Source organism: Cnephaeus nilssonii, assembly GCF_951640355.1.
Source record: "Cnephaeus nilssonii genome assembly, chromosome: 5".
NCBI lineage: Eukaryota > Metazoa > Chordata > Mammalia > Chiroptera > Vespertilionidae > Cnephaeus > Cnephaeus nilssonii.
The window spans coordinates 74,609,191-74,626,460 of NC_137076.1; the positions used below are offsets into that span (position 1 = coordinate 74,609,191).

The following is a 17,270-nucleotide window of genomic DNA, read 5'->3' on the forward strand; positions in this document are numbered from 1 at the left end:
CTCAGCTCTTTACCCATTTAGTGACCTTAGGAAAGTCACCCGATTTTCCAAGCTCCATGTCCCTTTTCTGTGGGACATAAGACTGGCAGTACCTACCCTTCAGGCTATAGTGGGAGAAGCATAGGAAATGAGTAGGTAGAGTTCTTTGGGAACTACAAACCAACCTGAAATATTACCAGGGGTGCCAAGCTGGCCCCACAGGGGTATCTAGCTGCACTCCCAAATAGCTCTGATTGGTGGCTGTGCTTCACATGATCACCATTGTTTACCATGTTAGTGATTGTACACATAAACGACAATCAAGCCCTGGCCAGCTTTGCTTAGTGGTTAGAGTGTCAGCCCGAAAAATGGAGGGTCTCGGGGTTCGATTCCCAGTCAAGGGCACATACCTGGGTTGCAGGTTTGTCCCCAACCCTGGTCAGGGCATATGCGGGAGGCAACCAATTGATATGTTTTTCTCACATCAAGGCTTATATCTCTCTCTCTCTCCCCCACCCCTACTCTTTCCCTCCCTTCCACTCTTTCTAAAAATCAATAGGGAAAAAAAATCCTCTGGTTAGAATTAACAAAAATAAGTAAATACCAATGGGCTTTGCAAGAAAAAATGTATTCCACAAAAGGGAACTTATTTCATACTCGATATGTAATATAATTTAATTAAGAGACATAACAATGTCTTTCTTAATTCATATTCCTCTAGAATCCCTACCCCCACCTTCCAGAACTAGACAGTTGTCATTCAGCCCTCAACACACAGTCATAAAGCTAGGCACACCTAGTGTTATAGGCAGTTAGACATGAGCAGAGCAAGGACAATGGGCCAGGTACAGGTCACCGGGGCAGAAAGCCCTGAGTGCCTAGCAAGGGGCAAAACTGGGAAAACAAGAACCTCACCTTCAGGGTAACATTTCCACCACTAGCATATTGCTGGTCCTGTGGTTTAGACCACCCCCCAGCCCCCAGACCTTCTCCTCCTTAAAGATAACATCTAGGCATCAGTTGTATTTCAGCTCCAGGCCCAAAAGAGCAGCAAAACCAGACAAGTGACTCCCAGGCTGCCTCAGGACCAGCTGCATTGACGAAAGACCCCCTGCCCTGGGGCCCAGACCAAGCAGTGGAGATCCTGACCCTGAAAGAACACACCTGGAAAGCTGATGACTATTCTGTTGAGACCCTCCCCTGAGGCCTCCCCTAAGATTCCCACCTGCAAGAGTGAGATAAAGACCCTCAACACCAAGGACCCAGCCTGTGCTCCCCCTGAGGAGCAGCCCCCCCCCCACTTCCCTTTTCCGTCTTCTCCCCCCACAGGCATGCTAATCTAAAGAACCCCATGAGGCTTGCAACCAGGGGAGCATGGGCAGTGGCAGCTCCTCCCAGGCTAGTCCCCTGAACCCATCCCCAAGGCCCCCTTTTCTCTGGCTTCCCAGAGAGCTAAGGCAGCCAACCTAGGCTCTCCTGTTGCTTCTATGTTAAGCCCTTTCTTGTCTTACTGTCTCCAGCTTTAATAAATGTTCCCTCATAGTCACCTGGACTCGTGCTGTTAAAGACCCCCCACCCCCACCCCCCAGCACACTCCGGCTGGTCCTAGGCAGAGCCGCTCAGGGCCAGGTCCCCTTTCCAGTAACCCCAGGACATGCATTCTCCCCTCGCTTGGGCCCTATCCTTTAATAAATTATTTGACCTTTTAAAATGTTTGCATAAATACACAAACTCTATTCCTCTCCAGATAGCTTTTTGCCTTCAACCTCTGCCCTGGCCTCACCATTCCACAACTGCCACACCTCTGGACTTGAACCTTGAAGCAGAAGTAGCCTCAGGTGTGACTACAGGGAAGGGGAAAGAAGAGGGGAAGGGAGAAGGAGGGATGGAGGGAGGGAGATTGACATTTCAAAGACATCAGGTAAGCACCTGTTGTGATAATAACACCGCAGGGTCGTAGAGAAGGTTGCTTTATAACAGTTGCCTCCCACCACCCCCACACTCCCCATTCACCTCCCCTCTCTGCGGTTCTCAACCACAATTGATCTAAATTCCCTCTTAAACTTGTGATTTACAAGTGAGGATCCCCGAGGTTTTCGCCAGCCGCTCGCGGAGGTACACGGCGTGCGGAGCCGGCTGTGCAAGGCAGACTGGCGCCGCTCTGGGGCACGCGAACATTGCTTCCCTGTTCCGTTCCCCAGCTGCAGTCTGAAGGTAAAAGTACACTAATTGCATCCATATTAGGAGCAGCAGCGGGGGCGGGAGGAGGCAAGCCGGGGAGGCGGTCGCTGGGCTGCCTGTTGCTCAGCAACAATCCCAGCCGCAGCCGGGCAGAGCCGGGAGGCACCACCGCGGGCAGCGGGGGCGGAGGCGGGGGCGAGACCGGGGGGAAGGGTGGGGCGCGGGCGACGTCAAGGGGTGGGGCCAGAAGCCCCCACAGAGACCGAAGAGACCCTGTTCCACCCTGGGGGACTAAGGAAGGCTATTTTTTATATTGATACTCGAGATCAACACCCCTGGCTTCCCTCCTCTTCACTTCTCATTAACCAACAACTAAGGAAAGCGAGACAGGCTTCCCAAGGGCTGCCTGGCCAGCATTGCTTCCCGACGGAAGCAAAAAGGCCTAACCCCAGCCTCCGGGCCCAGCAGGGACGCGGCGCCCCCGTGGCTAGCCCAGAGGGCCTGGTCGCTGGGAGGCTGCAGGGGGTCCAGTGTGGGTAGCAGCTTCCATCGTAAGGAGAACAGTGCCCTCTGCTGGCAGCGTCCTGGAGGTGACGTTCACCCGGCTCCTGGTCCTTCAAGTCTTGGCTTGTGGTACCAACAGGGAACACCTACTAGTAGGGCGAGCTCATCCTTGCCCTCTGCAAGAATAACGGCGTGGGCGGGAGGGTAACTGGGGCAGGAGGGAGACAGGGACAACAGGAAAGGACGGGCGCAGTGGGTACCCACTACTTGGGTGGCTCCCCCGATCTGGAGGGAAAACAGAGAAGCCTTGTACTTCGCCATGGGAAACCGCATCACAGAACAAAGTGCAATCAATGTCACTGGACAAGGGCAGACGCTGCTCCCCAGGCCCGTTCCGGCCCTTCCGGCTTGGGAGTGCTTTCTCTGAAACACACAATTTCCACTGGTCTAACGGACCCTTTCAGTGTGTTTCTAAGGCGGTCACAACGGGCTAACGCAGTGGGGCCTGTACAGGGCAGAAGACAGAAATAAGTAGATTCCATCCAGGACATGTAGAAGCCAGCTGCCCCGCGAGGCTGAGGACCTCGGAGCCGGGGCTCCGCAGTGTGCAAAGCATAATGTTAGGGCCGCAACTGCCTCTGCAGGAGCCCCATATGTTTTTCATAAAGAGGCACAATGTGAGCTTTGTTCCGCGCTCAATAGCACCACTGTTATCACGAAGGCTTTTGCTATGAATGCCGCCATTTAAAATTCCCACCCAGTTGCACTTGGTGACAATAGGCATCAGAAAACAAGCCCAGAAGCAGCGGTTTCTCACTTTGGGGTCAGTGGCTTTAAATACACACGCTTTTTCATGCGCCCAACTTCCAAAAATACACTGCGCGCTTGCATGAACCATGTCCTGAATCTCCCTGGAGTTTGCAGCTACAAACGCGAAAGCAGGTTTTCACAGGTGTATTTGAGAACTTAACATTGATTCTGGGCACACTGGGCCGATGCACAAATGGAGGAGCGTGCCTGTCCTGTTTCAGCCCCTCCAACCCCAGCCCACCCCCCAAGTCAGCGTCTCTAGCACACAGATGAGCTGCCTCCCCCGGTCCTCAGCCCTCACAGGTAGGTCTCCAGGTCCCCCATGCCCCACCTTCTGCTCCCACCCCCAACTGCCCTCCTCAAGCCTGGCGGACCCAGTGGAGTCTCCTTAGGAGAGTGGGATGAAGTCAACTTTGATAACATAATTGGAAGAGGAAGAAAGCTCTTAGAATGAATGTCCCCACATTTTCAAGTGTACTGGGCATTTGTCAGGGTCCTTAGGCAGCAAAACAGTTGAACCCATTGGAAAACATTGGGGACTTTATCCATATGCATTGAAGGGAGGCAGTACCCCACTTGCACTACTGAGGTTGGGGGCTTGGGTAAAACCAGCAAAGAAGACCTCGACTCAGGCAATCAGGCCTTGGCTTTGGTAGTGATGCCGTTGCCAGAACAGTTAGGGTTTACCGGTCCCTCCTGTTTTCAAACCTGGTTCTCGTCTTCCTGATTCTCAGACCTCACTGATATCCTCCAACAATCCCCTCTTCTGCTCGTCAGGTAAGGGGCTGTCTGTAATCAGTAAACAAGATCCTTCCCCCAAAGGATCTTGCTTCACGTGGCATCACACTTCTCACATCAATTTTTATTGAGAGGAATAAACGGCTGTTTTGCATCTTAAGTTGAGACTCTGACTTGTCTCCTCCCCCTCTACCCAACCCTCACCAAGCTCACCTCTCATCACAAAAAGGGGGAATACTGCAGTTTGTAAAATCCATGTTAATTACCAAATAATCCACAAGACTTGGGTGAGGCCACATGACAATGCTTTGAAGTATCCCGAGAGGGCCTGGCCTGGGTCATCCCCACCCCAAGGGAAAAGCACCCAATAAGCCAGCGTCACCCCCAGCCTGGTGCATGAAAGGCAGGGCAAAGCTCCCCACCTCCACCGCTGGTGACTAAATAAGCAGAGGGGAGAAGGGCGGTTTATCCGGAGGACGGGTCCCTGGGGAAGAGGCCAGCCTGGGAGATGGGGGTTGATGGCCTAGGCCGCTCCTGACGGCATCCAGTTGGTCCTGAAGGAGCCGGACCCGCTCGTCCAAGCTGCGCTGCTGGGCCAAGACAGCGGCCTTGCCGGCCAGGAGGGCGCAGTAGGCGCGCAGCTCCCTGGCGGGCAGTGCCCGCACCAACACTTCCCGGAGGGCCCGCTCGCGCCGCGCCACATGCTCCTTCAGCTCCCTGGCGTCCTCCTGCTGCCGCTGCAGGAGCCCGAGTCGCTGCAACAGAGAGGCCTGGAGCCGCAGGGAGAGGGCGCCGTGAGCGGGGCAAGTGCGCTTTGCCGCCCTGCTCTCCTGCAGCCTGAACCCCTTTACCTGCTCCTCAGGGTCCCCGTGTGCTCCCGTTCGAGCCAGGGCACGGCGCACGCGAGCCAGGCGACTGCCCAGTAGCAGCAGGAGGCCCAGCACGCGCTCCAGGTCGGCCATGAACCGGTTGAACCGCTCTAGCTCGCGGGGTGCACAGGCCTGGCCTACCGCGGCCTCCAGCGCAGCCCCACGCCTGGCCCAGGTCTGGGCTGTCCCCTGCAACTGCTCCTGCTCCGCTTCAAGGTTCCGCAGCATCTTTTGGAGGAGGTCGGCCAGCTCCACCTGCAGGGAAGGCGGGGCTACTTAAGCCGGAGGCCAGGCTCCGACATCTCAGGCCAAACTCAGGTCTCTTGTCCCACCCAGCCTCCAGCAACTCCACCACACTCACTTTCTTAGCTTGGATGCTGCTGTCTGGCTCAGGCAGACCCTGGCCACATGGCTGGTCAGACACAGGGTGAGGGGGAAGGTGTTCAGGCCTTGTTTCTTCCTGAGAAGTTGGCAGGACCTGGGGGGAGCTACATAGATGGCACAGGGGGGATAAAGGGAGCGCCCTGGGTGGTTCTGCCCCAGACTGCAGGGGCTTAGAATCCCCCGAGTCCCTGGTGCCCCTCACTCACCCTGGCTCAGAAATACCAGCAGCCTCCTCTCCAGCCTTGCCACGGGCTGGTCTCATGGCAGCCCAGACCTCAGCTAACGGAATCAGCCCATCCAGCAGGTCCAGAGGTGGCTCTGGGCTGGGATAGGATGTGAGTGTGTCACTCAGAGAGGGATCCAGTCTGGCAAGCTCCTGAACCAGCTGCTCCAGGCGTGGACTTGGCCACGTTGGCTTGGAACCAGGCTCGACAGTGCCCCAAGCCAAGGCCGTGTCGTCGGGAGGCCCTTGGGTATCACTGCCTGGAGGTCCCAGGGCATCGGTTGGGAGCGGTTTGAGGGAGTCACTCCCTACAGCTGCAGGGAAGTCCGTCGTCAGCGGTCCAGTGGAGTCGGTGGTTGGGACGCCACCATTTGCAGTCCCAGGGGAACGACAGCACGTGGAGCAGCAGTCACCTGTGCCTGCAGCCTCTAGGCGCCCATGTAGGGGGTGCTCTGGGGGCACTGTAGCCCCGTCAGGCCTTTGGCCCAAGCCAGCTCCATGCTGTGGGTCAGAGGCATGGACACTGGAAATGGAAGGAACACTGAATCAGGAAAAGTTATGGCTGAAGACCAGTCGTGGTCTCAGACTCCACCCCGTCGCCCAGACGCCCAGGCTTCAGCTAGGGGCGGGTTTCCTGCCCCTCCGGCATTGTGTAGCTATGTGTGCAAAGGGGGTGTCTCACTCTGCTTGGAAGCAAGAGAGAGCTCACCTGGCTGGGAGCCCCGGCGGGGCACGGGAGTCTGGAGGTGCTCTCATCCTGACCAGCGGGGCTTCCTCCAGGAAGACCTCGTCATCAGGAAGGGAAGGGAGCCGGGCACACACCATGTGGGTCTCTGGGACCCTGAGCTCACAGTCAGTGGGCCTGCTCAGGGGACCCTCTGAGGGACACACCACTGCAGCTTCCTTCTGAGTCAGGAACCTGGAGGCAGAGACCCACACTGACCACAGTGACCGGGACGGAAGCTCTTGGTTCTGCACCCGAGAGACAGTCAAGTGTTGGGGGGTGGGGATGGGGGGGCAGTTGGGGATTTGGTTTGCAAAATACAGAGCCCCACGGCTCAGACTGAGGGTAGGTGGGAGGCCTTCTCTTTTCTGGGGCAAGAGCTGTGAAAGCTGGCTCCTCCCAAGAGTGATGCATGTCTCTCACCTGGAATGTGTGGTCTGAACCAAGGGTCTGGGTTCTGCTCCCTGAGGAACAGCCTGGAAAGGCAAACAGGGTAGCTGTCATGTGGCTCAAGTGTTCAGTCTCCCAGATGTGCCCCACCCCAAGCCTGCAGCCCTGCTCTTCCAGACCTGGACGATGGGCATGGCCCCTCCTGGGCCTCCCCAGGGACCCAAAGCTTCCCCTGACGCGGCGCTCTGACTCCTTCGAGCAGGCCTGTAGACGTCGTCGTCGAGCTTCAAGGAGAGGGGTTCGGGGTCCTCTGTGCCTCTCAGCCATCTGGTCTGGTGACCTTCGAACTCTGCCACCGCCTGATGCTGCAATTCCTGGGTCTCGGGCCTGGCGAAGCCCAAGCTGGAGCAGGCCCCCGCCATCCCAGCGCCCCGACCCATGCCATCCAGCTTCCCTGGCTCCGAGAAGCACCACGGCTGCTGCTTGTTGGCGAGGCGGCCCGGGCCGGCTGTTCCAGGCGCGGGAGCCCCAGAGCGCGCCGACTCCCCTTCCCCTTCCCCGCCCGGGTGGCCGAGCGAGGCGGAGCGCGGGTGCGCCGCCGGGGGGCGCCCGGGGGCCGCGGGCCGCAGGCGGGCCGGCAGACTCATGCGGAGCTCCTTGCGCTGGAAGGACGTCTCCCGGAGGACGCGCCGCTGGGCGCCTTGCAGCCGCTGTCGGTAGGCGGCCCGCGAGGCAGGCGGGCTGGGCGGCTCGGCGGCCCGCGCTGCGGCCTCCGCCTCGGCCGCCAGCGCGAACAGCAGCGGGGTGGCCTGCCTGCTGAGCGGCCCCGGCGCCCCCTGGACCCGCGGAGCGCGCAGCCCATTGCGCGCGGCGGCCGCGGGCCGGGGCTGCGGGGAGGCGCGAAGGGCGGCGGCGGCCGAGGCGGGGGCCGGGCCGCCCCACACTACGCGCACGTAGTCCCAGTCTAGGTAGGGAAGGAGGTCGCTCTCCGGGGACGGTGTGCGCGGCTCGGCGCCGCCCGAGGCTGCGGAAAAGGAGCTGTAGGCCGAGTCGGCGCGCACCGACAGCCGCCGCAGGTCCAGGCTGCGCGTGGAGGAGGCCGGGGAGACGCGGTCGCCCCCAGGACCCAGGGCCTCCATGGCTGCGCGGATGAGCGCTGGGCAGCTAGCGCCGTAGGGCCTGGAAGAACACAGATGGCGCGTGATGGGGCTCCCGGTGCTCCCCAGTCCCCTCTCCAGTCACACTGCCTCAAGCGCTGGCATTACCCCCAGGTCAGGAATGGCATGGGCGGCCCTAGCGGGTTTGGCTCAGTGGGTAAAGCCTTGGCCTGCGGACTCAAGGGTCCCGGTCCCATCCTGGTCAAGAGCACATGCCCGGGTTGCAGGCTCGATCCCTAGTGTGTGTGTGTGGGGGGGGGGGGGGGGGGGGGCGTGGGGGAGGCAGCCGGATCAGTGATTCTCATCATGGATGTTTCTGTCTCTGTCTCTCCCTCTCCCTTCCTCTCTGGAGAAAAAAAAAAAGAAAGAATGGCATGGGCAGTAGGCCCAAACCCAGGAGGCAACTCTGGAGGTTGAGGGTCCCAGCCCAGGGAAAGGAACTGGCCCCTGGCCCATTCCCTGCAGGGGCTCTCCTGGCTGGTACCTCCGGGAGCCCTGAAAATGTACCCGTGCTCCTTCCCTCCCAGCCCGGTCCCGCCCGCCCGGCGGCTTCCTGGCGCTTTGTTAGCTTCTCGGTGCTTTCCCTGATAAACAACGGTCAGGAATGTTCTGGGGGACAAGAAAGGAGACTGGAAGGCCCAGGTCAGGTGGCAGGTCAGCTTCACAGCCGTCCTCCCTCCGCCCGGCCAGTTCTGTTCCAGGTGCTTTACATAAATATTTATCTTGCTCGTCCCAACTGCTCTCTGCATTTTACAGATGAAGAAGCTGGGGTTCTGAGGGGGAACTCACTTGCCCAGGGGCACCAGCTGGTAAGAGGCAGAGCCCAGCCTCCAAGCTTACTGCAGCCAGACCCATTTCCTGGAAGCAAACCCTGCTGAGAGCCAGTTCCTCCCCCCCCCCCCCCACCCCCCACGCCCAGCTGCCTGAAGCCTCCAACACAGCCCCGGCTCCACTGTGGGAAAGCCCCCCACCTCCCCTCAAACTACTGGCAGAGTCCCTGCTTCTGGAGACTGCCTTTTGTCTCGTCATGACAGGCTCACCCCCTCTTGTCCCGCTATTCTTGCACCTCCGATGGGGCTCAGCTTAGGGGTCTCCGGGCCTTCCCCCATTGCCACGCTCATCACCCTGGGTTGTAACTGCTGGCTTGCCTGATTCCTTCTTCCCATTCCCACCCGGAGCTTCCTAAGGACAGGCGCTGTGTGTACACATCCCTGGACCCCCAAACCCAGCGTGCAGTCGGCGTTAAGTATCTGTTGAATGGCAAGGAAAGGAGCCAACTTGTCAGGGGTCGATGGAGGCGAAGGAAGAGGGCTCCTCTGCTTCTGTTCCCTCTTCCCTCCCTAGCAGTCTTTTCTGGGGCGCACTGGGCGAGGCAGTCGCCACCATGGACCCTGACCAGGTCACTCATGCTTTATGAGGAACCAGAAAAGCAGGCAGGCACAGCTGGGAGCAGAACTGGCCAGAAATCTATACCTCCCAGTGCTGGTGTAGGGGGTGGGGGTGGGGAGTTGGGTGGGTATGCCTTGGTCAGGGGTAAAAGCAGCTCTGAGTCTTGGGAAACTGGGGTCCTTATGGGCTATGGGGACTTGGAGAGAGGGCTTGCCTTTCCTGAGCTGCTTGGTGGGGAGTGCAGAAGAGGGCGCCCCCCATCTGGTGTAGGAACTGAAAAGGCAAGCTCATCTGAGCCTCCTAGACATTATTTGGAGCTCAGGATCACTCTCCCACCCCCGTCCCTGAGACCCCAGATGCTACAGAATGCTGGTCAGGGTAGGGAGGGAGGTTCGTGGTGGGAGGATATGCTGTTTCCTACAAGGGAGAGGCAATACCTGCAATAATCCCGGGAGGGGCTCTCAGCTGACATCTTGGGACCAGACCATCTTGACGTCACTCACCTGGAGGCATCGTTATGCCCCCTCAGGCCAGCCCTGCAGGCTGGGCCTCACACTCAGGCTTGGGGACCGCTTCTGCCAAGGGTTTCCACTCGCTGGACTTCAGGAAGACAAGAAGCTACTCGAGTAGCAGCCCTGCCCTGGGAGGACAGTCGCCTCCTCTAGGAAACCCATCCTCCCTGCCCAGACACTAGCCCTCTCTCTTCCTACCCTTCTGGGCCCAGCTTGGGAGCACCTTGGCTCATGCCACCCCTGCCTGCCCAGGTTGGCTTGCTGAATCTACAGGCATAGTGACGGTTCAAGTACAAAGATGTTTCCTCGACAAAGGCCTTGAAAATTCTATCTTATTTGTGAATCACTTTGTTGACAAAGAAAACTCTGAGTTCACCAAATAAAAACAGCTTGAATGGATAATAAAAATGTGGGTAGATATCTATTTGCTTATTGCTCTTAACTTGTCTCAAGGATGCTTTTGCAGTGGTGGCCCCAGCAGGCTGATACCCAGGCAGGACACTCACACCTCTGCAGAACCTGCTATGCCAGGAGGGCCCAGCTCCGTTAGCGTGTTGTGGGGCCTCAGCACAAAGAGTAAGGCGTTCTCACACCTGTCTGGCTGCAGGGAACCTCTCGCAGTCCCTGTGGCTGGAGGTGGCTCAGCCCAGGGGCCCCAGCACCAGCGTTAGTGTCCGTTGTGGGCGGGGCTGCAGGGCCCGTGCCTGCAGCGAAGTCCTGGAGCTGGAGCTCAAAGAGCTCTTCTCCCAAGCCTCGCCAGGGAAGGGGAGCAGCATGGACTCTCTGCTAGAAAACCACCGGATGGGGGTCCCGTGGCGGGTGGAGGAGGGCATTTGCAATGTACTTATCACCTTAACAGATGAGCAAGAGAGGAAGGAGAGAAAGATGACTTCAGCATGCAGAGCTGGGGGCCTGGAAGATGCAGGTGCCAAGCTCAGAAAGGAGAAAGCTGAGATGGGGACTGGCCAAGGGGTCCAGTGCTCCTTCAATTTGAGGCCTGTGGGCTTTCAAGTGTTTGTGGCAAGTCTGGCAGTTGAGAAGTTGGGATATGGGTCAGGACCTCCGTGGAGTGGTTGCGCCAGGCCAGCAGGCTGACCCAGGTTTTCAGTGAGAGGTTGTTGGGGAAATAAATGAAGACAGCTTCCAGTGGGTAAAACCATTACCAAGCCAATGGGAGCAGATCCGGATCAGGTGACCCGAAAGGCGGACAAACTCACATGACCAGCAATGGGCAGAATTAAGTGGTACCTCTCTCAGAGACCGCCTCACGTCGGACCTGGGAGAGGTTGTGCAGGCCGCCCCTCCCAGAGGGTCTTCCCCCAGTACTAGGCTCGCCGAGGGGACACTCCTGCAAGGCAGGCTCCCTGCCAGGCCGAGTTTCGGGGTCCCAGGCCTTGTCTTGCATTCAAGCACCCCGGAGTAGGTCTGGCCTGGCGGTCATTCTGGGAAGTCCCAGGGCTGTCCCGGTCCCCAGCGCCCCTCCCCCACGCTCCCCCGGACTCGCTCCGCGCGGTGCAGGAAATGCGGGGTGCTGCTGACCCCTGGAGGAGGCGGCGGGGGTGCGGCTGGATCACTTACCTGAGTCCTCAAGCTCCGAGAGTCCAGACACGCGAGAGAGGAGAGGCGCAGGCCGGCGGCCGCAGGGGGCGTCCGGGTCACGTGGCGCGGCGGCCGAGCGGGGTCCGCGGGCCGGCCCATGGCGCGGCCTTCGCCGTGGAACGCGCCGTCAGGGAGGGATGACTCCGAACGCAAGCTGCTGGGCAGCGCGATCGCGGACGGGAGAAACGTACCTTGTCCAGCGGCCCCGCGGCCGAGGGGCGGGAGCGGAGGGCGGCCGAGTGAGACCCGCGGGGGGCTTTGGCCACCGGCTTGCTCCCGCCGCCCCGACCGGCCGGCCTCGTCCCCGCCCCCCAGCCAGCCGCGGAGAGCACCGCGACTCGCAGGGGCCCCCCTCGACTCCGCGACCCACACCTCCGTACGCGGGGCGCACCGGCTGCTCCGCGGCCCGCGGACACCCCGCCCCGGCCCCCGCCCCTTCCCGCCGCGGCGCCAGCCCTGCCTCCTCCCGGGGAGCGGGTGGCGGACCCGGCCGCGCGAGCTGCCGCCCGGACTCCCGCGAACCTGAGCTCCGGCCGGAGAGGTGCTGGGGCGCCCGCGGCGCGCGGTGACATCAGAGCCCGGGCTCCGGCCCCGGCCCCCACCTCCGGGCTCCAGCCGCCGCGGGGGAGGCGCCACGTCCGGCCACCGGGGCGGGAGCGCTGAGCTGCGGCGCTGCCCCGGAGCTGCCCGCCCCTTCGGAGTGGCCTGGCCCCAGGCTCAGCGGATGGACACCAGTTCCCCGTCTGGCCTCTTGCTCTGGGCTGGGCATGTATGGTTTCCAGGGGGTTCTTGTAAAAACATTTCTTCCCATAGGTGCTTTTTCAAGAGGTTCTGCGCCTTGATTATTTTACTTTTTTAAATCCTCACCTGAGAATACAGCTTCACCAGTTTCAAAGGGAGCGGGGAAGAAGGAAAAGAGTAAGGGAGAGGGAGAAACGTTGATTGGCTGCCTCCCATAGGCACCCCAATCAAACCCTCAACCTAGGTATGTGCCCTGACGGGGAATAAAATCCGCAACCTTTGGGGGTACAGGACAATGCTCCCACCAACTGAGCCACCAGCCAGGGTTGATTTTTGTTTGTTTGTTTGTTTGAAATTATATCTTGGGGCTCATTCAATATCAGTTCACAGAACTGTATCATTCTTTTTAACAGGTGCAGTTATTCATTGCATGGACACAGATTGAGTTATTTCACCCAATCCCTATTGATGGGCACTTAGGTTAATCTAGTCTTTTTCTGTTACTAATTCTGTAATGAATACTCTTGGTCCCTAATTTTGCTCACATTTGTAGGATAAATTCCTCAAGGATGAATTGGGAGTGAATCCTTCAGTGTCAGCCACCCCAGCTGCCACCATATGTGGGTCAGAGAAGAACTAGCTTTTCCTCAGGTTCTGGCCCTCAAAGTCATAAGCAAAATCATTGGAAATGTGCAAGCCCCTTAGTTTTGGGGTAATTTGTTACACAGTAACAGGGTAGGTAAATTTCTAATTTTGGTTGATGTTGTCAAGTTTCTTACAAAGAGGTTTACCAATTTACATTTACATTAGTATATCAGAATGTCTATTTTCCTACATCCTCATTAACACAGTACATTATCAAACTTTGATCTCTGAGATCTGAAAGGTTAAAATAGTATCTCACTGTTTTAATTTCCTTTTTAAAAAATAAATGAAATTGCACATCATTTTGTACATTTAAAATACATTTGTATTACCTTCTGTGATCTCTCCATTTCCTCTGCTCATTTTTCTATTGGATTATTAGTCTTTTTCTTATTGATTTGTAAAATCTCTATATATTAAGGCAATTAATATTTTTTTCCTACTTGTGGCAAATATCTTCCCAAGTTTATGCCTTTTAAAAATACACATATTTTTATTGATTTCAGAGAGGAAGGGAGAGGGGGAGAGAGAGAGAGAGAGAGAGAGAGAGAGAGAGAGAGAGAGAAACATCAATGATGAGAATCACTGATCGGTTGCCTCCTGCACATCCTGACGGGGACTCAAACCGTGACCTCCTGGTTCATAGGTCGACATTCAACCACTGAGCCACGATGGCCAGACACCAAGTTTATGTCTTTTGACTTTGTCAGTGGTAGCAGTGAATCTATAATCCATGGCTGAAGTAGATGAATCTCTCTTTTAGATAGCAGCTACTTAGCTGTCTTAATAATTCAGAGATGGTCATGTGTTGGTTAAAGTACATTAGAGGCAGAGATCTTTCAATGCAATCATTTCTGTTTTTAGAAATACAACAAAGCATGAATCATTGCTTATACACAAATGTCTCCTTAAATTGTAAATGTTCCCTTGGGCAAGTTTGTTTGCTTTTTAATTATGCACTGAATTCACCACATTCGTCCTAAGAAAGGGCTTTACAGAAAGGCAGCCACGGAAGAAAGCACAGGGAGCATGGAGCTCACCCTCTCCTGTAGGGGCTTCTGACGGGCAAGATCTGTAGGGGAGGTTGAGTAGGGACTGGTTGTCCCAGGGATTGAGCCAAAGTTCCCTTTCAGATCGGCAGTTCCTGGAAAGGAATGTTGGGCTGTCACACTCCTATTGGGTACACATACATCACCTTTTCCCTACAGACACTGGGTGACACCCCAGCCTCTGTTTTGCTCTGGTCATAATAACTCAGCTTCTCTCCTCCAGCCGCTGGCCACAAGGCCCAGGCCTGGGACCATTCCATCCTCCTGGTCTACTCGCATTCAGATGTTACCCACACATCTTAGACAAGAGAGGATAAATGAGATAGATGGATACAGGCTCTCTCCTGCCTACTCCTGTGGACCCAGGACAGGTAAGTGGTAGTTAGGTGAGCTTTTCTGCTTTGTTATTCTGGTCTCCTGGTACCCAAATGAAAAGTGACTCTATGCTTTATTTTGGTCTGAAAGCATATAAATTAACTCAGGTTCAGAACTAGACCCCCAGCCCCCAACACACACACACACACACACACACACACACACACACACACCATTGTCCAGAGAGGGCAACAGCTGGCTCAAGGCCAGGAATGAACAGACTGCCCCTTCATTGTTCCGGCCTGTGCATCTGGTCTCCGAAATGCCCTGCTCCTAAAAGTGCCCTTCCGTTTGAGCTAAACCTCCCGGCCTCTGTTTGCTAAGGAGCCACCTACTTAGCATTTTCAGTGGGAGGACAATTCAATTCTGGAGCTCCAGGCCCAGGGCTGTGCAAAGAAGCCGTGTACTAGCTGTGGGCCGAACTGGCTCACAGCATGCCACGTGCACGTGGGATGAATTTTTTGGCCATCGGCTCTGGAAACAAATAATGCATGTCCTTAATGTTCACCTAGAAAATCTGGGTGGTTTTAACCGACCTGTCTGGTCGGGTACTCACATGGCGGAGACTTTGTTCTACAACCTCTGGGTGCGTATGTCTGGGATCCATCAGGGTCCGTTTGTTTTTAGGACCCTGCCAGGGGCGAATGTGACCACACACACACACACACACACACACACACACGCACACACACGCACACACACGCACAATCTAGCTGGCAGTTCTTTGGACTTCAAGGGAAGCATCAAGAGAAATTAAAACAACAAAAAAGTTACTTCTAAAAAAAATATTAGTTGATTGATTTTAGAGAGAGAGAAACATCCATTTGTTGTTCCACTTATTAATAGTGCACTCATTGGTTGAATCTTAAATGTGCCCTGACAGGGGATCAAACCCACAACCTTGGCATATCAGGATGGTGCGCTAATCAACTGAGCTACCCAACAAGGGCCTTAGAAAATTACTTTTGACTTCCCTAGCAAAGCACATCACAAGATGAAAGCAGGCCATGTAAATTAGCTGGGTGACACCAATAGAATCTGGGGGCAAAGAGCAACTAGTAGCAATTGCCTGGACGGGGCAGAGATGGATGCACAGCCTCATCGGCCATCCTGTGATTTCTCACCACGGAACGGTGTCCCGGGGAAAGGGAAACCAGCCTCTGGAGAGAGTATGAGCCCAACAGCTGGCAGGCCTAAGTGTGAACGCCAGGAGCTGCAGGACCCTGGAGCAAGCCCACCCTTCCTGACCTCCATCGCCCCCTGGGTAAGGCCGCGGGGAACTGCTGCATGTTCGCCAGGTAAAGATGAATGAGATTCTGTCACACATAGTCAGCTCTTGGGAGGCCATCCGCAACTGAGGTCAGTTATCATCATCATTCCTCACATCCGCATCCCCTGCGGGGAATATAATCTGGACTAAATCTCAGCCCCATTTTATCTCTAAGCATTGCCTTGCATACCAGGGATCTCCCAGGAGTGTTGTTCCTGCTGTTGGCAGCCCTGCTCACTCCTCCCACCGACAGGGTGCAGTGGTCATCTGAACACTTCCTTTGGGGGCGGTGGGGGGCCGGGGGGGGTGTCTCCCATACTGTGTGGGAGAGACAGAGCCTTCCTCCCACGTTGGAAGTCAGCCTAGCCCCAGTGCAGGCATGAGGCCTAGACTTGATGCTTCTGCCAGGGACTGGCGCTCTCATGTGAGGGACACAGAGTCAGGGCCAGGTGAGAAACCATCAAGCCCTTACCTCAGTGGTGCTCCTAACGTGTGTCCTGCTCTTGCTGCCCAGACTCCTGCCTCTTTTCATAGCCTGGTCCTCCTAGTCAGTTCCCTGAACCGCCAGACCTCCTTCCAATGCATTCCTTTTGGAGTGACTCGGGCACAGCTGATGGCTGTTATTTAAAACTAAGAAGTTTCATGTACAGAACCTACTAACATTGAGGTGGCCGTGTTCGGCAGGAGGGAAATCGAGCCAGATTTGGGTTCCAGAGCTACGCTTTTCCTTAGGGAAGCGACCACCAGGCCAGAGGGCAAGAGAGCACTCCCAGAGCTGCCCTGACTTGGATGCGGCTGGATACCCTCTAACAAGTGGCACACAGTCTCAAAGCCAGCAACTCGGGAAACAGGATAAAGCAGCGCGGGAGAACACCAGGCAGGCAAGTCCCTGGTTCAAAGTCAGAAGCATTGCCATGAAAACAAAAACAAGATTTCCTGAGCTAAACATAAAATCAAAGGTTACACAATTTGGAGATTGGTTGCTTTTTCCTATTCCTGCACTACAGAGGGTTGGCCGGTTCTACCTGGTTTTTTTTCACACCAGCATTGGCCAAGAGACTAAGCCGAGGTCAGGCCAAGGTGGGCCTGCCTGGAGGCCCAGAGCAGAGGCTCCCACCCCACAGCGAGCTGCCCCTCCCAGAGGGTTGGCCATTCGCTGACGTTTCCTCTTTTCTTCCCTCTCCCACCAGCAGATGTCCTTAGCAAGGGACCCATCCTGATGCTGAGTTACACAACCCTGAGCCAAGGATCCCCTCCTCGGTGAAGCCTTTCTTGATATCCCTAGGCAGAGTTTATTTGTTCCCTGTTCCACCTAATACTACACACTGTACAACACATGGTTATTTGCTGTTCTCCGGGCCCCGTTAGACAAATTGTGAGCTCTTGAAGGAAAGTACCAGGCTCAGAACTCCCTCCCATCAGTGCTGTTGAATGAGGGCATGTGGGAGACCTGATCTCAGAGAAACAGCTGTGCATTCTTCCAGTCTGTGAGTTCACAGTTATTCTAAGGATGGCCTTGGTCTCCCTGACCCAGTGGAGTGTGTGTGTGTGTGTGTGTGTGTGTGTGTGTGTGTGTAGGGGGTAGAGGGGAGAGTAAGAGGGAGTCTATATGAACAGCATTCTAGACACCAAGTGGCCCTCCTACGGAAGTGTTGTGTAAAAGGAATCATTTAATTAGCAAGCAGAGTGTCCATGTCCCAATCTCCCACAGCTTAAGATGAGAGACAAAGG

General features: G+C 56.3%; 1 protein-coding gene across 5 annotated transcripts; it reads right to left on the reverse strand.

The window, feature by feature from the left end:
* Positions 1-3,857: 3,857 nt before the first annotated feature.
* On the reverse strand, positions 3,858-12,116 carry SHROOM1 (shroom family member 1). 5 transcript variants are annotated; one of them, XM_079772603.1, is made up of 9 exons: positions 11,982-12,116; positions 9,786-11,616; positions 6,982-7,981; positions 6,836-6,888; positions 6,398-6,607; positions 5,672-6,211; positions 5,443-5,569; positions 5,064-5,336; positions 3,858-4,982 (listed from the first exon to the last, which is right to left on the reverse strand). In XM_079772603.1, the coding sequence occupies exons 2-9, from the start codon at positions 9,818-9,820 to the stop codon at positions 4,650-4,652; spliced, it is 2,571 nt and encodes an 856-aa protein (XP_079628729.1). In that variant the 5' UTR covers positions 9,821-11,616; positions 11,982-12,116; the 3' UTR covers positions 3,858-4,649. The 5 variants fall into 5 exon arrangements, with proteins under 5 accessions (XP_079628729.1, XP_079628728.1, XP_079628731.1 ...); XM_079772602.1 differs by lacking the exon at positions 11,982-12,116 and having other exon boundaries at positions 9,786-9,948; positions 11,439-11,973; XM_079772605.1 differs by lacking the exon at positions 11,982-12,116 and having other exon boundaries at positions 11,439-11,973.
* Positions 12,117-17,270: the final 5,154 nt, after the last annotated feature.